This window comes from Entelurus aequoreus, linkage group LG08 (assembly GCF_033978785.1).
Source record: "Entelurus aequoreus isolate RoL-2023_Sb linkage group LG08, RoL_Eaeq_v1.1, whole genome shotgun sequence".
Taxonomy (NCBI): Eukaryota; Metazoa; Chordata; class Actinopteri; order Syngnathiformes; family Syngnathidae; genus Entelurus; species Entelurus aequoreus.
Window position 1 is genome coordinate 80,845,538 of NC_084738.1, and position 25,989 is coordinate 80,871,526.

The window sequence follows — 25,989 nt, forward strand, 5'->3', positions numbered from 1 at the left end:
ATGAGCGGAAGTGATGTCACGAGATGGTTCTTCTTCGCTTGTTCTGCTTCCGGTTTTGTTGTAGCGACCGGAATAGCAAGTTGTTGTTTTTTTTATTGACCAACAAACATACATTTATAATTCACACAAAAGTCAAGGCGCTTTCAACATCAAGGAAAGGAAACATAAGCAAATACAGATAAGAGTAATAATACTAAAAGATATGAAAAAGGAAGTGTCCGACAGCAAAACCGAGGACAGGAAGTGTCCGACAGCAATATATATATATATATATATATATATATATATATATATATATATATATATATATATATATATATATATATATATATATATATATATATTTATTTTTTTTAATTTATTTTTTTTATTGACCAACAGACATATATTTATAATTCACACAAAAGTCAAGGCACTTTCAACATCGCGGAAAGGAAACAAAAGCAAATACAGATAGAGTAATAATACTAAAAAATATGAAAAAGGAAGTGTCCAACAGTAACACCGAGGACAGGAAGTGTCCGACAGCAACACCGTGACAGGACATGTCCAACAGCAATATATATATATATATATATATATATATATATATATATATATATATATATATATATATATATATATATATATATATACATATATATATATTATTATTTTTTTTTATTTTTATTTTTTTATTGACCAACAGACATATATTTATAATTCACACAAAAGTCATATATATATATATATATATATATATATATATATATATATATATATATATATATATATATATATATATATGTATATATATATATATATATATATATATATATATATATATATATATATATATATATATATATATATATATATATATATATATATATATATATATATAAATAAATTTAATGTTGTTCTTGTTGAATACTTTTCTTAGGGTGTTGCCTTTGGGGAAGTGTTTGTCGATCAGGGTGAGGAATTTGTGGCCAATATTAGTTGAGACGTTTTTGCTGTATGAGCTACAGCTGCATGAACAACATGCGACAAATCATTTCAAACCACAATAAAGCAATTGAAAAGGAGCCGCCCACCACCAGGCGGAACGACTCCAAAACCGACAAAGGCTGTAACTGCCGCAAGAAACCTGATTGCCCTCTCAACGGGGGGTGCTTACAACCATCAGTCGTTTACCAAGCAAAGGTAACACGCAAGGACATTAACACATCCGACACATATGTAGGATTAACTGAGGGACAATTCAAAACCAGATGGAACAATCACAAGGCTTCTTTCAGATGCAAAAGACTCCGGAACACTACAGAACTCAGCAAACACATTTGGAATCTCAAAGACAATAATGTTGAATACTCAATAACATGGCAAATTCTTGCATCCAGCACACCTTACAACAGTGGTAACAAAAGATGCAACCTATGCTTAAAAGAGAAACTGTTTATCATATACCGTCCGGACTTGTCATCCCTCAACAAGCACAGCGAAATTGTATCAGCATGCCGTCACAGAAGGAAACACCTCCTAGGCAACACATGAGTCAAACACCACGCCCCCACGCCTGCCTGTACCCACCCGCTCTGTGCCCTATATAAACCATGGTATGTGAATGCTTCCATTAAAATCTCCTGAGGATTGAGGAAAACCCCTCATGAAACAGGCCTGTAGAGATGAGATAGTCTTGTGATTTTTTTCCCCACACATACATATATATATATATATATATATATATATATATATATATATATATATATATATATATATATATATATATATATATATATATATATATATATATATATATATATATATATATATATATATATACCGTATATATATATATATATATATATATATATATATATATATATATATATATATATATATATATATATATATATATATATATATATATATATATATATATATATATATATATATATATTTATTGACCAACAGACATACATTTATAATTCACACAAAAGTCAAGGCACTTTCAACATCGAGGAAAGGAAACAAAAGCAAATACAGATAGAGTATTAATACTGAAAAATATGAAAAAGGAAGTGTCCAACAGTAACACAGAGGACAGGAAGTGTCCGACAGCAACACCGTGACAGGACATGTCCAACAGCAATATATATATTTTTTTTTAAAAAATTTTTATTGACCAACAAACATACATTAATAATTCACACAAAAGTCAAGGCACTTTCAACATCAAGGAAAGAAAACAAAAGCAAATACAGATAGAGTAATAATACTAAAAATTATGAAAAAGGAAATGTCCAACAGTAACACCGAGGACAGGAAGTGTCCGACAGCAACACCGAGACAGGACATGTCCAACAGCAATATATATATTTTATTTTTATTTTTTTAATTTTTTTTTATTGACCAACAAGCATACATTTATAATTCACACAAAAGTTGAAGCACTTTCAACACCAAGGAAGGAAACAAAAGCAAATACAGATAGAGTAATAATACTAAGAGATGAAAGGGTGGAGTGCCATCTCCGGGTTGCGGAGGAGACCCTGCCCCAAGTGGAGGAGTTCAAGTACTTTGGAGTCTTGTTCACGAGTGAGGGAAGAGTGGATCGTGAGATCGACAGGCGGATCGGTGCGGCGTCTTCAGTTATGCGGATGCTGTATCGATCCGTTGTGGTGAAGAAGGAGCTGAGCCGGAAGGCAAAGCTCTCAATTTACCGGTCGATCTATGTTCCCATCCTCACCTATGGTCATGAGCTTTGGGTTATGACCGAAAGGACAAGATCACGGGTACAAGCTGCCGAAATGAATTTCCTCCGCCAGGTGGCGGGGCTCTCCCTTAGAGATAGGGTGAGAAGCTCTGCCATCTGGGGGGACCTCAAAGTAAAGCCGCTGCTCCTCCACATCGAGAGGAGCCAGTTCAGGTGGTTCGGGCATCTGGTCAGGATGCCACCCGAACGCCTCCCTAGGGAGGTGTTTAGGGCACGTCCGACCGGTAGGAGGCCACGGGGAAGACCCAGGACACGTTGGGAAGACTATGTCTCCCGGCTGGCCTGGGAACGCCTCGGGATCCCCCGGGAAGAGCTGGACGAAGTGGCTGGGGAGAGGGAAGTCTGGGTTTCCCTGCTTAGGCTGCTGCCCCGCGACACGACCTCGGATAAGCGGAAGAAGATGGATGGATGGATGGATGTAAAAGGAAGTGTCCAACAGTAAAACAGAGGACAGGAAGTGTCCAACAGCAACACAGAGACAGGAAGTGTCCAACAGTAACACCGAGGACAGAAAGTGTCCAACAGTAACACCAAGGACAGAAAGTGTCCGACAGCAACACCAAGGACAGGAAGTGTCCGACAGCAACACCGAGACAGGAAGTGTCCAACAGCAATTTTTAAAAATGTGTATTATTATTTATTTTTATTTATTTTTTTATTTATTATTATTTTTTGAAATTGTATTTTATTGACCAACAAACATACATTTATAATTCACAAAAAAGTCAAGGCACTTTCAACATCAAGGAAGGAAACAAAAGCAAATACAGATAGAGTAATAATACTAAAAAATATGAAAAAGGAAGTGTCCAACAGCAACACAGAGGACAGCAATACTTTATTTATTTATTAATATTTTATATATATATATATATATATATATATATATATATATATATATATATATATATATATATATATATATAAACAATATAAACAGTGTGCCTGCCCAATCACGTTATTCCATACGAGGCGTCCGGCATACCGCCGATGAGCATGGTGCAGATGGAGAAGACCTTCTCGGCGTCCGTGTTGGCGCACACGTTGCCAAAGCCGACGCTGGTCAGGCTGCTGAGGGTGAAGCAGAGGGCGGCGATGTACGAGCTGCGCACCGCCGGCCCGCCGACCGTGTTGTTGACGTAGGGCATCTCCAGGTGTTTGCCCAGCTCATGGAGCCATCTTTGGGGAAGAGACGGGAGGACAACAGGGTGACAAGAACTAAATCATCCAGACTAGAGATAAATTGTATTATTATGTTTATCCATCCATCCATTTCCTACCGCTTATTCCCTTCGGGGTCGCGGGGGGCGCTGGAGCCTATCTCAGCTACAATCGGGCGGAAGGCGGGGTACACCCTGGACAAGTCGTCACCTCATCGCAGGGCCAACACAGATAGACAGACAACATTCACACTCACATTCACACACTAGGGCCAATTTAGTGTTGCCAATCAACCTATCCCCAGGTGCATGTCTTTGGAGGTGGGAGGAAGCCGGAGTACCCGGAGGGAACCCACGCAGTCACGGGGAGAACATGCAAACTCCATACAGAAAGATCCCGAGGCCGGGATTGAACTCACGACTACTCAGGACCTTCGTATTGTGAGGCAGACGCACTAACCTCTCTGCCACCATGCTAAAATAAAAAATAAATATATTTATTAATTAAAAAAAACAAAAACTAAATACATTTTTACTATATTTTGCTAAAAACATCAAAATTATTTGTATTTGTATTTGTATTTTTTCTGACTCCTTATTACATCCAGCCATAGAATTATACATTAAAATAAACATATTTGAAATAATTAATTTTAAATTATCATAATAATTCATTTCAAAGGACCATATTTAATTATTAAAATGATTTCTTGTTTATCAACAACTTTAGCATTTTATTCATTACATTTTGAAGCTCTCAGAAGCCAAGTTATGTTATATTCCTTAAGATTTATTTTTGCAAGTTTGAAGTATCAATTATCTAAACACAGTTTTGTTTGCATATTTTCAGGATGTAGATATATATATATATATATATATATATATATATATATACACACTACCGTTCAAAAGTTTGGGGTCACATTGAAATGTCCTTATTTTTGAAGGAAAAGCACTGTACTTTTCAATGAAGATAACATTAAACTAGTCTTAACTTTAAACAAATACACTCTATACATTGCTAATGTGGTAAATGACTATTCTAGCTGCAAATGTCTGCTTTTTGTTGCAATATCTAAGTAGGTGTATAGAGGCCCATTTCCAGCAACTATCACTCCAGTGTTCTAATGGTACAATGTGTTTGCTCATTGGCTCAGAAGGCTAATTGATGATTAGAAAACCCTTGTGCAATCATGTTCACACATCTGAAAACAGTTTAGCTCGTTACAGAAGCTACAAAACTGACCTTCCTTTGAGCAGATTGAGTTTCTGGAGCATCACATTTGTGGGGTCAATTAAACGCTCAAAATGGCCAGAAAAAGAGAACTTTCATCTGAAACTCGACAGTCTATTCTTGTTCTTAGAAATGAAGGCTATTCCACAAAATTGTTTTGGTGACCCCAAACTTTTGAACGGTAGTGTATATTAGTGATGGGTTGATGAGGCCTCATGAAGCGTTTCGACACATTGCAAAACTGTATTGATACTGTGTCGATACAGTGTCACTAAATACTGACATCTGCTGGACATTAAAAATCCCTACAGGCAACCTATGGACCGACTCAACTGACACTGATTTTATGACCTAGTATATACAATAATATAAACCAAGTCATTGTATTTCATTTAGGATTATTTCATATCTTCATTTAAATAAAGATATATTTTTTAGATACAGTCAAATAATGTGAACATGTATCATGACTAGGATGGTAGAAGGTGGGGATTGAACCCCAGTAACCAATTGCTGGCACAGCCACGCTACCAACTTCGCCACGCCGGCATTCCTGTACCTTCTCTAGTAACAGTAGTGATGGGTCCACACAGATGCATCGGCGCATGCGTCGAGCTCATAGAGCGAAACCCTGTGTCGGTGCGCGTACCGCTTTTAGAAAGTCACGTGACCGATCATGAGCTGCTTTGGTCACGTGACCGATACGCGAACTGTATCGCACTGACACCTCCTCTGTGCCCTGTGAGCAACCTTCCCTCTAAGGTGCGCGCCTGCGCAATTGCGCAGTGCTCAAGCGTCCTCCGCGCACACCGTGCGCCGCACAGCCAATATATGCCGCGCACCAAATCAAACCCATCTGAATTCTAAACAAAATAAACACATTTATTCTGTGTAATTTTGAAATGCAACTTTGAGTGACAGTGACAACAAGCGGCCCTAATGGTGTTCGTCAACAACACGCATTGCGCCGCTTCCTAATAAACACAGTTTGGCGCGCAGGCGTCAGTGCGATACAGTTCATGAGCGGTCACGTGACCAGAACAGCTCATGAGCGGTCACGTGACCAAAACAGCTCGTGTTCGGTCACGTGACTTTCTAAAAGCGATACGCGCACCGACACAGGGTATCGCTCTATGAGCTCGACGCATGCGCCGATGCATCGGTGTTGCCGGACCCATCACTAGTGTATATATATATATATATATATATATGAAATACTTGACTTGGTGAATTCTAGCTGTAAATATATTCCTCCCCTCTTAACCACTCCCCCAACCATGGCCCCGCCCCCCACCCCCCGAAATCGGAGGTCTCAAGGTTGGAAAGTATGCCGGTCGATCTACATTCCCGACCCATCCTCACTGTGGTCATGAGCTTTGGGTTATGGCACTTAAATGCTTCTACTGATAATTAATAAATAAGTAAGAACAAATTAATAGCTTTATAGATGAAAAGCTTTGGTTTTAGAATTGCAGTGAAAAAAAAAAAAAAGTGTAATACCGCTGCCGGCCTGGGGGGTGCTGTTTCCCCCATCACCGCTAGACATGTAGAAAACATGGCGGACTAGTGCTGTGGTAGAAGTGGATGCCGCTTGGTGGGTTGAGCTGCTGGCTGTTGGAACACGGCAGAAAGACGGCGGGCACACGCCGGTGCTTGGCCGGGCCCCGGTGTGCGAACAGGGGGATTACTTTACCCGTAGTGGGCCTTCCTTTGAGGGGGTTTTGTCCTCGCTGAGCCTCGGGAACAGGTCGGACATGAACGGGGTAAGTTTGCTTTCTCTCGATGCTTCATTCAAGTCCGAGGCGAAACGGAAGAAATGTGCCATGGACGACTCAGTAATGCTCATAAATGACTTTTTAATTGAACTTGGCTCCCGGATTTTACTTTAATGCGCTCCAAAGAGCCTTAAAAAGCGCCATCCTCTATGACAAGCTAACATAGGCTACTTGTGCCTGGAAGCTAACTCCTCACGGTTAGCTCAAACCATTCTTAACGTAATCCTCAACAAGAATATGATATTTAACACACTTAAAGGTTTTATTTTTATCATTTAATGTAGATATTTCTTTCACAGCAGGTATTCACAGTTTGTGTTTAAAAAGGAACTGTATGAGTGGGCGTGACTCCGCCCCTTTGCCCCGCCCACTAAGTTTCACATGCATTTAAATGCCACACAGGATGTTACGTTGGAAGGACTTTTAAATTTCACATTAAAAGGGGAACTGCACTTTTTCTTTTGGGAATTCTGCCTATCATTCACAATTAGGGATGTCCGATAAGGGCTTTTTGCCGATATCCGCTATCCCGATATTTTCCAACTCTTAATTACCGATACCGACATCAACCGATACCGATATATACAGTCGTGGAATTAACACATTATTATGCCTAATTTGGACAACCAGGTATGATGAAGATAAGGTCATTTTTAAAAAATAAAAAAAGATAAATAAATTAAAAACATTTTCTTGAATAAAAAAGAAAGTAAAACAGTTACATAGAAACTAGTAATTAATGAAAATTAGTACAATTAACTGTTAAAGGTTAGTACTATTAGTGGACCAGCAGCACGCACAATCATGTGTGCTTACGGACTGTATCCCTTGCAGACTGTATTGATGTATATTGATATATAATGTAGGAACCAGAATATTAATAACAGAAAGAAACAACCCTTTCGTGTGAATGAGTGACTCCACTGTAGGTTTTTTGGGTTGGTGCACTAATTGTAAGTGTATATTGTGTTTTTTATGTTGATTTAATAAAAAAATAAAAACAAATTTTAAATAAAAAACCGATACCGATAATAATAAAAAACGATACCGATAATTTCCGATATTACATTTTAAAGCATTTATCGACATCTCTATTCACAATCCCTATGTGAGACAAGAACACATGTTTTTCTTTTTAATGCATTCTAAGTCGTAAAATACAAAAATATAATCACTGGCCATCAGTGTTGGGTTAGTTACTGAAAACCAGTAACTAGTTAGAGTTACTAGTTATTTTATTTCAAAAGTAAGTCAGTTACTTACACCAAAAAGTAATGCGTTACTGTGAAAAGTAACTAGTTACATATTTTAAGGCTCCCATTTAATGCCCTTTTAGCCTTCATTTCAGTACTGTTATTGCACTGGAGAATAACACAATCTGTTGATCAACTTGACATGCATTTGCATCACTGAACTCTGCTAAGCCATGTGGTCTACATACAACACACAAAGACAAAGATATGTTTCAAAGGGCCAATTTATTTTGGGCCAGAACAAATTGACAAAACTATTTTAAATAGCTGCAACATAGCATACATAAGTAACAAACCGCATAGTAACAACAAAGCTGTAAACCTGGCTTCACCCAAGGGAGGCACACATGACATGATTATATGTCATGTCACTATATATAGCACACATACTACTATACACACGCCTAACTAGGCGTTTTTCTCTCTCAAGGAATTGTGAAATAAAATCATGTCTTCAGGAGATCAACACTGTACTGAAGCCCAGAACACTCTACGCATTTCCCCACTTTTAGTTTAGAGATTTTTTTTTCTGAATGAATCAATCAAGTACTATCTATAAGAAAAGATTGGCCTGGCCCACTAGGATCCCTCTTCATGTTTGTGAACTTTATGGTCTATACATTTAGAGTGATGTGATAATCAAACACTCTAGAAGTCTAGAATGAAAGAGTATATACGATAATTGACAGAGTGTGTACCTTCAGTGCTGAATGATGAGCAGAGGCAGAGTTTGGAGTGTCTTCTTTAGCTTGCTTTCCATGTTTATGTACTTAATGTCCACTGTGTCCAGGAACTTGGAAAATGTTTTCATGCCGTTTGACGCCCGCTATCATGCTAATTAGCTGCCTGAAAGTGGGTGACCCCACTGTAGAAATAGCCTGCATGTCTTCTAGCACATACGCTGCAATGGCTCTATCAATGTTGTCCTGGCTGTCCCTCCGTTAAAATCTTCAGGTGGAGGGGGAGGTGAAGTGTGTCTCTCTTTACTAGCTTTGTCCAAGCATGTTGCTTTTGTAGCTGTTTCAGCAGATTTGAATTGCTGTTTTGGGCAGTAGATAGGATCTTTGATCCAAGACACAACTTACATTTAACTAAAATGTTCTTTTCTTTGTGCTCGACAAAAGAAAAGTAGTAATAATATCTCCATGTTAAGAAACTCTGCTTCGGCTCCGCGATGATGTCTTGTTAGTAAACACACCTATAACAGTCCGGAGGACACGACGTCCAGTTTCCAAAAACAATTTTTAAATGTGGACTCGTCAGACCACAGAACAATTTTCCACTTTGCATCAGTCCATCTTAGATGAGCTCGGGCCCAGCGAAGCGTTTCTGGGTGTTGTTGATAAATGGCTTTGGCTTTGCATAGTAGAGTTTTAACTTGCACTCATGGATGTAGCGACCAACTGTGGTTACTCACAGTGGTATTCTGAAGTGTTCCTGAGCCCATGTGGTGATATCCTTTACACACTGATGTCGGTTTTTGGTGCAGTACCGGCTGAGGGATCGAAAGTCACGGGCATTCAATGTTGGTTTTCGGCCTTGCCGCTTACATGCAGTGATTTCTCCAGATTCTCTGAACCTTTTAAATGGTGAAATCCCTAAATTCCTTGCAATAGCTGGTTGAGAAATGTTGTTCTTAAACAATTTGCTCAGGCATTTGTTGACAAAGTGGTGACCCTCACCCCATCCTTGTTTGTGAATGACTGAGCATTTCATGGAAGCTGCTTTTATACCCAATCATGGCACCCACCTGTTCCCAATTAGCCTGTTCACCTGTGGGACGTCCCAAATAAGTCTTTAAAGAGCATTCCTCAACTTTCTCACTCTTTTTTGCCACTTGTGCCAGCTTTTTTGAAACATGTTGCAGGCATCAAATACCAATTGAGCTAACATTTGCAAAAAATAACGTTTTCCAGTTGGAACATGAAATATCTTGTCTTGGCAGTCTATTCAATTGAATATAAGTTGAAAAGGATTTGCAAATCATTGTATTCTGTTTTTCATTTACCATTTACACAACATGACAACTTCACTGGTTTTGGGTTTTATAAGTTTCTGGATCATCAGTTGTTCCAAAGTAGTCTTTGTGGTCTCTCCTGAAGTCTGCCATGATTAGGAGTGTTTTTGTTTTTGAAGGAAATAGCAAACATTGTGACGCGTCTGGGAAATTTATACACAACCGTTAGCTTAAAATGACCAAAATAGGTAAATATTAAATGTTATTATGAATGTTGCTACATTACATAAATACTTATAGCGTGTATATGAAATGTTGATGGAGGATATTAGGAGCGTTTTATAGGCCGAATAGAGCAATTCCCATTGGCTCAACTGTTAGCTGACTTTTGCTAGCTTTTATTTATGATTTAGAATGCATTAAACATGGGGGAAAAAATCTCCAAAACAATAAAAAAATGTCTGGTGGGGAGGTGCTGTGTGGATGTGATTCATACTCTTGGTTGTGTCTGTGTCCCACACAGGAAGTCGTATGCGGCACCAACCTCCTCACCATTCCATGCTGCACGGTGTCGACACCCGAGGTTCACCATGGCAACACCGTCACCGCCGTGCCGGAGGACGGAGAATGTTCTCCGCCGCGGTACCGGAGGAACGACATCCAGAGGCAGGATGAGGGTAACGGTTTGTTTCATATTTTGCGGCTGGATGCTCGACAATACAGAACATTGACTAAAAAGGCTCTGAGCCACATGTCCAGTCCGATGAATTAAAGACGTCAAAATGTGACGAAAACAAACGCTCACAAGGTCTTAAAGTTATCGGCATGCTAACTTTACTAAACCGGGGAACCTCACTCCATTCACATGTAGCTATGTTCATAAAATATGAGCTTGTCAACATTTAAAACAGTTTGGTGTGCAGCTGTTGAAAACAAAAACTCACAATGTGCCAAAGTTATCAACATGCTAACTTCACTAAACCGGGGAACCTCACTCCATTCACATGTAGCTATGTTCATAAAATATGAGCTTGTCAACATGTAAAGCAGTTTAGTGTGCAGCTGTTGAAAACACACACTCACAAGGTGCCAAAGTTATCGACATGCTAACTTCACCTGCCCGGGGAACCTTACTCCATTCACATTTCGCTATGTTCATAAAATATGAGCTTGTCAACATATAAAAGCTGTTTGGTGTCCAGCTGTTGAAAAAAAAACACTCACAAGGTGCCAAAGTTATCAACATGCTAACTTTACTAAACCGGGGAACCTAACTATTCACATTTAGCTATGTCTATAAAATATGAGTTTGTCAACATATAAAACAGTTTGGTGTGCAGCTGTTGAAAACAAAAACTCACAATGTGCCAAAGTTATGGACATGCTAACTTCACTAAACCGGGGAACCTCACTCCATTCACATGTAGCTATGTTCATAAAATATGAGCTTGTCAACATTTAAAACCGTTTGGTGTGCAGCTGTTGAAAACAAAAACTCACAATGTGCCAAAGTTATCAACATGCTAACTTCACTAAACCGGGGAACCTCACTCCATTCACATGTAGCTATGTTCATAAAATATGAGCTTGTCAACATGTAAAGCAGTTTAGTGTGCAGCTGTTGAAAACACACAGTCACAAGGTGCCAAAGTTATCGACATGCTAACTTCACCTGCCCGGGGAACCTTACTCCATTCACATTTAGCTATGTTCATAAAATATGAGCTTGTCAACATATAAAAGCTGTTTGGTGTCCAGCTGTTGAAAAAAAAACACTCACAAGGTGCCAAAGTTATCAACATGCTAACTTTACTAAACTGGGGAACCTAACTCTATTCACATTTAGCTATGTCTATAAAATATGAGTTTGTCAACATATAAAACAGTTTGGTGTGCAGCTGTTGAAAACAATAACTCACAATGTGCCAAAGTTATGGACATGCTAACTTCACTAAACCGGGGAACCTCACTCCATTCACATGTAGCTATGTTCATAAAATATGAGCTTGTCAACATATAAAACAGTTTGGTGTGCAGCTGTTGAAAACAAAAACTCACAATGTGCCAAAGTTATCAACATGCTAACTTCACTAAACCGGGGAACCTCACTCCATTCACATGTAGCTATGTTCATAAAATATGAGCTTGTCAACATATAAAGCAGTTTAGTGTGCAGCTGTTGAAAACACACACTCACAAGGTGCCAAAGTTATCGACATGCTAACTTCACCTGCCCGGGGAACCTTACTTCATTCACATTTCGCTATGTTCATAAAATATGAGCTTGTCAACATATAAAAGCAGTTTGGTGTCCAGCTGTTGAAAACACACACTCACAAGGTGCCAAAGTTATCAACATGCTAACTTTACTAAACCGGGGAACCTAACTCTATTCACATTTAGCTATGTCTATAAAATATGAGTTTGTCAACATGTAAAACAGTTTGGTTTGCAGCTGTTGAAAACAAAAACTCACAATGTGCCAAAGTTATGGACATGCTAACTTCACTAAACCGGGGAACCTCACTCCATTCACATGTAGCTATGTTCATAAAATATGAGCTTGTCAACATTTAAAACAGTTTGGTGTGCAGCTGTTGAAAACAAAAACTCACAATGTGCCAAAGTTATCGACATGCTAACTTCACCTGCCCGGGGAACCTTACTCCATTCACATTTTGCTATGTTCATAAAATATGAGCTTGTCAACATATAAAAGCAGTTTGGTGTCCAGCTGTTGAAAACACACACTCACAAGGTGCCAACGTTATCAACATGCTAACTTTACTAAACCGGGGAACCTCACTCCATTCGCGTGTAGCTATGTTCATAAAACATGAGCTTGTCAACATATAAAACAGCTTGGTGTCCAGCTGTTGAAAACACACACTCACAAGGTGCCAAAGTTATGGACATGCTAACTTCACCAGCCTGGGGAACCTCACTCCATTCACATGTAGCTGAATACACACAGATTGTTCATGCTATCTTTTAACTTCCTGTTTGTATTTCCCCTCCCAGGCTGGAGAGAAAATGGCTTGGACTCCAAGGCAGAAAGCCGGTGCTCCCCCTGCTGGCCAGATGTATGTACTTCCCCTCTGCAGCGCCACTCTGCTCTGACAAGCCGCCTCCGCTGCCCCCGCCAGGCCAGGGGAGCTGACAGACTTCTCAAAGCCAAGAAGTCCGCGCCTAAAACGTACGCAGGCATTATTTAACGGCCCATGTTGATTGGCTCTCAAATGTTGTCATTTTCCCTTAATAGCGGCGGAGGGAAGAACTGCCGGAACCAAAAAATCACAGACTTCTTTCCAAAAAGACGGAGCAAACGGCAAAGTAAAACGGAACTGAAGGTATTGTCGTGGCTACAGAAGGAGGCAAAGTTGCGCCCATTTTAAATCTGTTTTTGTTTTGTGTCTCCAGCTTGAACAGAAGCAGCTAATAGATCACCTCATCACCAGCGGAATAGAGGAAGGAATGCAGGTATGGAAGTTACACGCACCTGGAAGATAGCAGGAATGCCACAGTAAACATGCTCTCTCTGGTTGAATGGAGCTAAATAGCTAGCATACAACGCTAGCATGCTATCATGGGAACAGCTAGCGTACTTGCAATATGGACACAAGTCTTTCAAACACATGAATTTCAGGTTCAAATGATCAAAATGAGCTAAAATGCTAGCATAAAACGTCAGCATGCTAACATTAGCTTGTTGTCATGGGAACAGTTAGCATGCTTGCAAGATGGACACAAGTCTCAAAACCCATGAATTTTAGGTTCAAATGATCAAAATGAGCTAAGATGCTAGCATAATATGTCAGCCTGCTAATGTTAGCGTCTTATCATGAGAACAGTTAGCATGCTTGCAAGATGGACACGAGTCTCAAAGCCCTTGAATTTTAGGTTCAAATGTTCAGAATGACTTAAAATGCTAGCATAAAATGTTAGCTTGTTATCACGGGAACAGTTAGCATGCTTGCAAGATGGACAAGTCTCAAAGCCCTTAAATTTTAGGTTCAAATGATCAAAATGAGCTAAAATGCTAGCAAAAAAATTCAGCATGCTAACTTTGGCTTGCTATCATGGGAACAGTTAGCATGCTTGCAGGATGGACGCAAGTCTCAAAACCCTTGAATTTTAGGTTCAAATGATCAAAATGAGCTAAAATACTAGCATGCTAACGTTAGCTTGTTCTCATGGGAACAGTTAGCATGCTTGCAATATGGACACAAGTCTCAAAACCCTTAAACTTTAGGTTCAAATGATCAAATTGAGCTAAAATACTAGCATAAAATGTTAGCTTGTTATCATGAAAACAGTTAGCATGCTTGCAAGATGGACAAGTCTCAAAGCCCTTAAATTTTTGGTTCAAATGATCAAAATGAGCTAAAATGCTAGCAAAAAAATTCAGCATGCTAACTTTGGCTTGCTATCATGGGAACAGTTAGCATGCTTGCAAGATGGTCGCAAGTCTCAAAACCCATGAATTTTAGGTTCAAATGATCAAAATGAGCTAAAATGCTAGCAAAAAACTTCAGCATGCTAACGTTAGCTTGTTATCATGGGAACCGTTAGCATGCTTGCAATATGGACACAAGTCTTAAAACTTATGAATTTTAGGTTCAAATGATTAAAATGAGTTAAAATGCTAGCAAAAAATTTCAGCATGCTAACGTTAGCTTGTTATCATGGGAACAGTTAGCATGCTTGCAATATGGACACAAGTCTTAAAACTTATGAATTTTAGGTTCAAATGATCAAAATGAGCTAAAATGCTAGCAAAAAAATTCAGCATGCTAACTTTAGCTTGTTATCATGGGAACAGTTAGCATGCTTGCAAGATGGACGCAAGTCTCAAAACCCATGAATTTTAGGTTCAAATGATCAAAATGAGCTAAAATGCTAGCAAAAAACTTCAGCATGCTAACGTTAGCTTGTTATCATGGGAACCGTTAGCATGCTTGCAATATGGACACAAGTCTTAAAACTTATGAATTTTAGGTTCAAATGATCAAAATGAGCTAAAATGCTAGCAAAAAATTTCAGCATGTTAACGTTAGCTTGTTATCATGGGAACAGTTAGCATGCTTGCAATATGGACACAAGTCTTAAAACTTATGAATTTTAGGTTCAAATGATCAAAATGAGCTAAAATGCTATCAAAAAATTTCAGCATGCTAACGTTAGCTTGTTATCATGGGAACAGTTAGCATGCTTGCAATATGGACACAAGTCTTAAAACTTATGAATTTTAGGTTCAAATGATTAAAATGAGTTAAAATGCTAGCAAAAAATTTCAGCATGCTAACGTTAGCTTGTTATCATGGGAACAGTTAGCATGCTTGCAATATGGACACAAGTCTTAAAACTTATGAATTTTAGGTTCAAATGATCAAAATGAGCTAAAATGCTAGCAAAAAAATTCAGCATGCTAACTTTAGCTTGTTATCATGGGAACAGTTAGCATGCTTGCAAGATGGACGCAAGTCTCAAAACCCATGAATTTTAGGTTCAAATGATCAAAATGAGCTAAAATGCTAGCAAAAAACTTCAGCATGCTAACGTTAGCTTGTTATCATGGGAACCGTTAGCATGCTTGCAATATGGACACAAGTCTTAAAACTTATGAATTTTAGGTTCAAATGATCAAAATGAGCTAAAATGCTAGCAAAAAATTTCAGCATGCTAACGTTAGCTTGATATCATGGGAACAGTTAGCATGCTTGCAATATGGACACAAGTCTTAAAACTTCTGAATTTTAGGTTCAAATAATCAAAATGAGCTAAAATGCTAGCATTAAACGTCAGCATGCTAATATTAGCATAGCATAGGAAAAGTTAGCATACTTCTAAGATGGCGCCAAGTATCAAAATTCCTGATTTTTAGGTGTAAACATATAAACTTGGCTAAAAAGCTAGCATGAAACGTCAGAAATTCGGTTATTTTACAAAGATAATTTTGAATAGACAAAGCTGTATTTATTTATTATTTATACTTCCTGTGTTTGAATCATCATGTGACTGTGGTTGTGTTGAAGATGCAGTACGTGGATGGAAAGTATCGTCATGTGACCGTGGTTGTGTTGAAGATGCAGTACATGGAGGGAAAGTATCATCATGTAGCTGTGGTTGTGTTGAAGATGCAGTACATGGAGGGAAAGTATCATGTAACTGTAGTTGTGTTGAAGATGCAGTACATGGAGGGAAAGTATCATCATGTAGCTGAGGTTGTGTTGAAAATGCAGTACATGGAGGAAAAGTATCATGTAGCTGTTGTTGTGTTGAAGATGCAGTACATGGAGGGAAATTATCATCATGTAGCTGTGGTTGTGTTGAAGATGCAGTACATGGAGGGAAAGTATCATCATGTGACTGTGGTTGTGTTGAAGATGCAGTACATGGAGGGAAAGTATCATGTAACTGTGGTTGTGTTGAAGATGCAGTACTTGGAGGGAAAGTATCATCATGTAGCTGGTTGTGTTGAAGATGCAGTACATGGAGGGAAAGTATCATGTAACTGTGGTTGTGTTGAAGATGCAGTACATGGAGGGAAAGTATCATCATGTGACTGTGGTTGTGTTGAAGATGCAGTACAGGGAGGGAAAGTATCATCATGTAGCTGTGGTTGTGTTGAAGATGCAGTGCATGGAGGGAAGGTATCATGTAACTGTCGTTGTGTTGAAGATGCAGTACATGGAGGGAAAGTATCATCATGTAGCTGTGATTGTGTTGAAGATGCAGTGCATGGAGGGAAAGTATCATGTAACTGTGGTTGTGTTGAAGATGCAGTACTTGGAGGGAAAGTATCATCATGTAGCTGTGGTTGTGTTGAAGATGCAGTACATGGAGGGAAAGTATCATGTAACTGTGGTTGTGTTGAAGATGCAGTACTTGGAGGGAAAGTATCATCATGTGACTGTGGTTGTGTTGAAGATGCAGTACATGGAGGGAAAGTATCATGTAACTGTGGTTGTGTTGAAGATGCAGTACATGGAGGGAAAGTATCATCATGTGACTGTGGTTGTGTTGAAGATGCAGTACAGGGAGGGAAAGTATCATCATGTGACTGTGGTTGTGTTCCAGATGCAATACATGGAGGGAAAGGGCAGAGCCGTTTTCGCCGCACGCCGCTTCCGTAAAGGCGAGTACGTGGTGGAGTACCATGGCGACCTCCTGGGGATGACGGACGCCAAAAAGCGTGAGGCGGAATATGCCCAGAACCCAGAAACTGGCTGTTACATGTACTACTTCCAGCACCTCTGCATCACCTACTGGTAAACACCCGTTCTTGTTGTCGTCGTCATAGGACCACTAAAACCACTTTGTTGTTGTCGGCATGTAACCACTTAAACCACTTTGTTGTTGTCGTCATGTGACCACTAAAACCACTTTGTTGTTGTCGTCATGTGACCACTAAAACCCCTTTGTTGTTGTCATCATGTGACCACTAGAACCACTTTGTTGTTGTTGTCATGTGACCACTTAAACCAATTTGTTGTTGTCGTCATGTGACCACTTAAACCAATTTGTTGTTGTTGTCATGTGACCACTTAAACCAATTTGTTGTTGTCGTCATGTGACCACTTAAACCAATTTGTTGTTGTCGTCATGTGACCACTTAAACCAATTTGTTGTTGTTGTCATGTGACCACTAAAACCAAATTGTTGTTTTCGTCATGTGACTAAAACCACTTTGTTGTTGTCGTCATGTGACCACCAAAAACCACTTTGTTGTTGTCGTCATGTGACCACTAAAACCACTTTGCTGTTATTGCTGTGACTAAAACCACTTTGTTGTTGTCATCAGGTTGCAACTAATACCCCTTTGTTGTTATTGCTGTGACTAAAACCACTTTGTTGTTGTCATCAGGTTGCAACTAATACCCCTTTGTTGTTATTGCTGTGACTAAAACCACTTTGTTGTTGTCGTCATATGACGACTAAAACCACTTTGTTGTTGTTATTGCTGTGACTAAACCACTTTGTTGTTGTCTTCATGTGACCAGTAAAACCACTTTGTTGTTGTCATGTGACCACTAAAACCACTTTGTTGTTGTTGTCATGCGACTACTAAAACCACTTTGCTGTTGTCGTCATGTGACCACTAAACCACTTTATTGTTGTTGTCATGTGACCACTAAAACCTTTTTGTTGTTGTTATTGATGTGACTAAAACCACTTACTTGTCATGTGACGACTAAAACCACTTGCTTGTTGTCGACATATTGCGATTAAAACCACTTTGTCGTTGTTATTGCTGTGACTAAAACCACTTTGTTGTTGTCGTCATGTGACCACTAAAACCACTTTGTTGTTGTCGTCATGTGACCACTAAAACAACTTTGTTGTTGTCGTCATGTGACCACTAAAACCACTTTGTTGTTGACACGTTGCGATTAAAACCACTTTGTTGTTATTGCTGTGACTAAAACCACTTTGTTGTTGTCGCCATGTGACCACTAAAACCACTTTGTTGTCTTCATGTGACCACTAAAACCACTTTGTGCTTGTCGACACGTTGCGATTAAAACCACTTTGTTGTTATTGCTGTGACTAAAACCACTTTGTTGTTGTCGCCATGTGATCACTAAAGCCACTTTGTTGTTGTCGACACGTTGCGATTAAAACCACTTTGTTGTTATTGCATTGACTAAAACCACTTTGTTGTTGTCGTCATGTGACCACTAAAACCACTTTGTTGTTGTCGTCGTCATGTGACCACTAAAACCACTTTGTTGTTGTCGTCATGTGACCACTAAAACCACTTTGTTGTTGACACATTGCGATTAAAACCACTTTGTTGTTGTCGCCATGTGACCACTAAAACCACTTTGTTTTTGTTGTCATGTGACCACTAAAACCACTTTGTTGTTGTCGACACGTTGCGATTAAAACCACTTTGTTGTTATTGCTGTGACTAAAACCACTTTGTTGTTGTCGCCATGTGACCACTAAAACCACTTTGTTGTTGTCGACACGTTGCGATTAAAACCACTTTGTTGTTATTGCATTGACTAAAACCACTTTGTTGTTGTCGTCATGTGACGACTAAAACCACTTTGTTGTTGTCGTCGTCATGTGACGACTAAAACCACTTTGTTGTTGTCGTCATGTGACCACTAAAACCACTTTGTTGTTGACACGTTGCGATTAAAACCACTTTGTTGTTGTCGCCATGTGACCACTAAAACCACTTTGTTTTTGTTGTCATGTGACCACTAAAACCACTTTGTTGTCTTCATGTGACCACTAAAACCACTTTGTTGTTGTCGACACGTTGCGATTAAAACCACTTTGTTGTTATTGCTGTGACTAAAACCACTTTGTTGTTGTCGCCATGTGATCACTAAAACCACTTTGTTGTCGTCGACACGTTGCGATTAAAACCACTTTGTTGTTGTCGACACGTTGCGATTAAAACCACTTTGTTGTTATTGCTGTGACTAAAACCACTTTGTTGTTGTCGCCATGTGATCACTAAAACCACTTTGTTGTCGTCGACACGTTGCGATTAAAACCACTTTGTTGTTATTGCATTCACTAAAACCACTTTGTTGTTGTCGTCGTCATGTGACGACTAAAACCACTTTGTTGTTGTCGTCATGTGACCACTAAAACCACTTTGTTGTTGACACGTTGCGATTAAAACCACTTTGTTGTTGTCGCCTTGTGACCACTAAAACCACTTTGTTTTTGTTGTCATGTGACCACTAAAACCACTTTGTTGTTGTTATTGCTGTGACTAAAACCACTCTGTTGTTGTCGTCATGTGACCACCAAAAGCACTTTGTTGTTGTCGTCATGTGACCACTAAAAGCACTTTGTTGTTGTCGTCATGTGACCACTAAAAGCACTTTGTTGTTGTCGTCATGTGACCACTAAAACCACTTAGTTGTTGTAGTCATGTGACCACTAAAACCACTTTGTTGTCTTCATGTGACCACTAAAACCACTTTGTTGTTGTCGACACGTTGCGATTAAAACCACTTTGTTGTTATTGCTGTGACTAAAACCACTTTGTTGTTGTCGCCATGTGACCACTAAAACCACTTTGTTGTTATTGCTGTGACTAAAACCACTTTGTTGTTGTCGCCATGTGACCACTAAAACCACTTTGTTTTTGTTGTCATGTGACCACTAAAACCACTTTGTTGTCTTCATGTGACCACTAAAACCACTTTGTTGTTGTCGACACGTTGCCATTAAAACCACTTTGTTGTTATTGCTGTGACTAAAACCACTTTGTTGTTGTCGCCATGTGACCACTAAAACCACTTTGTTGTTGTCGACACGTTGCGATTAAAACCACTTTGTTGTTATTACATTGACTAAAACCACTTTGTTGATGTCGTCATGTGACTACTAAAACCACTTAGTTGTTGTAGTCATGTGACCACTAAAACCACTTTGTTGTCTTCATGTGACCACTAAAACCACTTTGTTGTTGTCGACACGTTGCCATTAAAACCACTTTGTTGTTATTGCTGTGACTAAAACCACTTTGTTGTTGTCGCCATGTGACCACTAAAACCACTTTGTTGTCTTCATGTGACCACTAAAACCACTTTGTTGTTGTCAACACGTTGCGATTAAAACCGCTTTGTTGTTATTGCTGTGACTAAAACCACTTTGTTGTTGTCGCCATGTGACCACTAATACCACTTTGTTGTTATTGCTGTGACTAAAACCCCTTTGTTGTTGTCGCCATGTGACCACTAAAACCACTTTGTTTTTGTTGTCATGTGACCACTAAAACCACTTTGTTGTCTTCATGTGACCACTAAAACCACTTTGTTGTTGTCGACACGTTGCCATTAAAACCACTTTGTTGTTATTGCTGTGACTAAAACCACTTTGTTGTTGTCGACACGTTGCGATTAAAATCACTTTGTTGTTATTACATTGACTAAAACCACTTTGTTGATGTCGTCATGTGACGACTAAAACCACTTTGTTGTTATTATTGCATTGACTAAAACCACTTTGTTGTTGTGGTCATGTGACTAAAACCACTTCTTGTCGCCAGCGTGGACGCCACCAAAGAGACGGGGCGTCTGGGCCGGCTGATCAACCACAGCAAGAAAGGGAACTGCCAGACCAAGGTGCACGACATCCAGGGCGTGCCGCACCTCATCCTGGTGGCGTCGCGGGACATCGAGGATGGCGAGGAGCTGCTGTACGACTACGGCGACCGCAGCAAGGCGTCCATCGCCGCCCACCCGTGGCTCAAACACTGACTCCACCGGCGCACGGCGGGAGAAAACGCAAGTAACGCCTTTCACGCAGAGCCTTCACACACACCACTTGTCACAGAGCTTGGGGTGCATGGGGAACTTTGGCCATCTTTAATTGACATCGCGGCTCTAGGAAACCTTTTTTTTCTTTTTCTATCACGCAGGCACACTTTTATACTTTTTTTTTTTTAAAGATCTCACTCAGCACTTTTCAAACCTTTTGAAGCAATTCCAATCACGCAAAGTTCATAATCCACCGCTCCCATCTCATACTGGAGGAACACTACTGCGCTTTGTTGGCAGCAAAAGTAGTATTTTAGTTCTATGCTACATATAATAACCATCAATTATTAGTCGCATTGTTTCACTTTTTTATACGTTTTTTTAGGATTTGTGTAGGTTAACGTCAGCTAGGAGGAAAAAACACAAAATAACACACGCAAGCTAAGGGTTTTTCTTAGTGGTAAAATGAAAAAATGTCAACAATTTAAAATAGGGAAGAATAATTTAAAAGTATCAATAACTTTATTAAATTTCCCGTTATTTAATTGTGAAATATATTCTGAAATAATTATATTGAGTTGATTTATTTATGTTCGGCCTTAATGGGGAAAAAAAGAAAAGTCACAAATAAATAAATAGGTTTAGTAAAATAATTTCAGATGAATATTTTATGGTTTAAGTAATTATTGAACATTTTTAACAATTCATTTTATATTTGAAAAAAATCATATTTCCAATATTAATTATTAAAATGGAGCTACAGTGAACCCTCGTCAGCTAGGAGGAAAAAACACCAAATAACACACGCAAGCTAAGGGTGTTTTTTTTTTGTGGTAAAATGAATAAATGTCAACAATTAAAATAGTAAAGAATAATTAAAAAGTATCAAAAACTTAATTTTGCCGCTATTTAATTAAATTGTGAAATATAATCTGAAATAATTATATTGAGTTGATTTATTTATGTTGGAATGCAAAAAAGAAAAGTCACATATTAATAAATAGGTTAAGTAAAATAATTTCAGATTAATATTTTATGGTTTAAGTAATTATTAGAAATGTTTAACAATTTTGTATTTGAAAAAAATCATATTTCTCATATTTATTATTTAAATGGAGCTACAGTAAAGCCTCGTCAGCTCGGAGGAAAAAACACAAAATAACACACGCAAGCTAAGGTTTTTTTTTTAGTGGTAAAATGAATAAATGTCAACAATTAAAATAGGAAAGAATCATTTAAAAGTATCAAACGTTATTAATTTTCCCGTTATTTAATTAAATTGTGAAACGTAATCTGAAATAATTATATTGAGTTGATTTATTTATGTTCGGCCTTAATGGAAAAAAAAGAAAAGTCATAAATAAATGAATAGGTTTAGTAAAATAATTTCAGATGAATATTTTATGGTTTAAGTAATTATTGGACATTTTTAACAATTTTATATTTGAAAAAAATCATATTTCCCATATTTATTATTTAAATGGAGCTACAGTAAACCCTCGTCAGCTCGGAGGTAAAAACACAAAATAACACACGCAAGCTAAGGGTTTTTTTTTAGTGGTAAAATGAATAAATGTCAACAACTAAAATAGTAAAAAATAATTTAAAAGTATCAAAAAGTTTATTAATGATCCCGTTATTTAATTAAATTGTGAAATATAATCTGAAATAATTATATTGAGTTGATTTATTTATGTTGGAATGGGAAAAAAGAAAAGTCACAAATTAATAAATAGGTTAAGTAAAATACTTTCGGATTAATATTATATGGTTTAAGTAATTAATGGAAATATTTAACAATTTTGTATTTGAAAAAAATTATATTTCTCATATTTATTATTTTAAATGGAGCTACATTAAACCCTCGTCAGTTAGGAGGAAAAAAACACAAAATAACACACGCAAGCTAACGTTTTTGTTGTTGTGGTAAAATGAATAAATGTCAACAATTAAAATAGGAAAGAATATTTTAAAAGTATCAAAAACTTTATTAATTTTCCCGCTATTTAATTAAATTGTGAAATATAATCTGAAATAATTATATTCAGTTGATTTATTTATGTTGGAATGGAAAATAGAAAAGTCACAAATTAATAATAGGCTTAGTAAAATAATTTCAGATGAATATTTTATGGTTTAAGTCATTATTGGACATTTTTAACACTTAATTTTGTATTGGAAAAAAAATCATATTTCCCATATTTATTATTTAAATAGAGCTACAGTAAACCCTCGTTAGCTAGGAGGAAAAAACACAAAATAACACACGCAAGCTAAGGGTTTTTTTTTGGTGGTAAAATGAATAAATGTCAACAATTAAAATAGTAAAGTATAATTTAAAAGTATCAAAAACTTTATTAATGATCGTGATATTTAATTAAATTGTGAAATATAATCTGAAATAATTATATTGAGTTGATTGATTTATTTATGTTGGAATGGAAAAAAGAAAAGTCACAAATTAATATATGGATTAAGTAAAATACTTTCAGATTAATATTTTATGGTTTAAGTAATTATTGGAAATATTTAACAATTTTTGTATTTGAAAAAAATCATTTCTCATATTTATTATTTAAATGGAGCTACAGTAAACGCTCGTCAGCTATGAGGAAAAAACACAAAATAACACACGCAAGCTAAGGTTTTTTTTTTGTGGTAAAATGAATAAATGTCAACAATTAAAATAGGAAAGAATAATTTAAAAGTATCAAAAGTTATTAATTTTCCCGTTATTCAATTAAATTGTGAAATACAATCTGAAATAATTATATTCAGTTGATTTATTTGTTGGAATGGAAAAAAGAAAAGTCACAAATTAGTTAATAGGTTAAGTCAAATAATTTCAGATTAATATTTTATGGTTTAAGTAATTATTGGAAATTTTTAGCAATTTTGTATTTGAAAAAAATTACATTTCCCATATTTATTATTTAAATGGAGCTACAGTAAACCACTTTTTTTATTATTAGTTATGAAATGTTTTGATCATACCACAATGTCATCATTGAGCATCCAAGATGCTTTGATGTAATACTGCTCACTGCCACTAGAGGGTAATATTTATGCACCATTTGAGCTGTGTAGTATACCCTCGTTTATTGCCGTTAATTGGTTCCAGGCCTGAGGTGCACAACATCTCCACTTTTAAACGCTCAAATTGTTCTTTTTATTTTGCAGTGGAGGGACGAAGCTAGCGTCTTTTCCGGGCTATAGCACGCACTGGTAGTTAAGCCACACCCACCGAATTTAAGAAGAAATAAATATGTTTATATATATTAGCTGCACCGGACTATAAACCGCAAATATTTACCTGTACGAAATATTTTGGAAATGTAATTGTTTCCAAATGGCCGTAAAACGGTTAATCAAACAAAACAGAAGTCATGGTCATGGACCCACTAGCTGCAGAAGCTAGCTCTTCAATCAGCTAATCAGACTCAATAAGTGGTGACGTTTGGTGAATTTACGAAACTGAAACAATACAAAAATGCCATTGAAAGTTACTAATACTAACACACTCGTAAAAATGTTAACATATTCGCTAAAGACGCTAGCTTAATTACGTTGCAATAGCACATAAAATATGCATGAAAACACTAATAAGAAACATGGGACAGTTTAGTAGGGATCTGAATTGTTTTAGTTACATTGTAACACTTACAAATGTTGCTCAGTAGTGATGAATGAACGAGACGCTATGGACGGTTTATACTTCCGGTTCAAGGCAAGAAACAGGAAGCGCAAACAATAACACACCTTGTTCAGCGTCTCTGGGGGTGTTTTATGAAAACTGTTTGCTGAATACAAAACATTACGGCCGTTGGCGAAGAAAAAACCCATAAATTAGCTGCACAACGTCCAGAAAAACACGGTACTCGGTACTTGTAGAATCAAAATAGCGTCAAAGAGCATTTTGAAAGTGTTTTTCTGATCCCATTTCAGCGACCATTAGTGTTCACAAGCTAGCTCCAAAACTATTTTTTATTTTTAAATCGTTAGCAGGCAACAACACGCTTTATTTCATGCGTTAATGTCATGAAAATAATATGACATAATTCAGTTTATTGAATGACTTGTGGTACAATTTCACATTTCTTGTGTTGGACTTGGAAGTACTGCAATAACACTTCTTCATGCTGGGCTTTGACATTAAACACAAATATGCAACAATATGCTCCTCCCACTTCTTCTTCTTCTTCTGCACTTCCTGAAAAAATTGCAATTTAAAGGGAACACAAATAATCCGCAAAGCTTCTTTCGCCGGATGAAAACCACCAGAGTCTAACACGATGAGAAGTGAGCTGAAAATATTCATAATGGTACAAAAAAAATAAGTTACACAACAAATAAAAATATTAGCTTAGCTTAAACGCGAAGCTTCAGTCGGTGTTAAAAATCCTTCCAAGCTGATGTTAGTTTTTATAAGATAGCGTTTCAGTCCCTCATACTTGAGTACAAATGGCCGGTTTTTTTTTTCTTCTTTGTCCTAGTCTGTGTGCAAAGGTTAAATAAAAAAATACAACAATGCCTCTTTTTTTTTTGCATATTTGATGTGCCGAGCGTGCGGCGGCTAAAAGTGCGGCAAGGCCTCCTGCGCTTGTTCCGTGTACGCGCC

The 25,989-nt window shown here is 37.6% G+C and overlaps 1 protein-coding gene across 1 annotated transcript; it reads left to right on the forward strand.

Moving 5' to 3' along the window:
* Positions 1 to 6,681: 6,681 nt before the first annotated feature.
* Positions 6,682 to 25,041, forward strand: kmt5aa (lysine methyltransferase 5Aa). Its single transcript, XM_062057388.1, has 7 exons — positions 6,682 to 6,915; positions 10,661 to 10,814; positions 13,159 to 13,333; positions 13,400 to 13,487; positions 13,558 to 13,617; positions 17,218 to 17,408; positions 21,161 to 25,041. The coding sequence occupies exons 1-7, from the start codon at positions 6,907 to 6,909 to the stop codon at positions 21,369 to 21,371; spliced, it is 888 nt and encodes a 295-aa protein (XP_061913372.1). The 5' UTR covers positions 6,682 to 6,906; the 3' UTR covers positions 21,372 to 25,041.
* Positions 25,042 to 25,989: the final 948 nt, after the last annotated feature.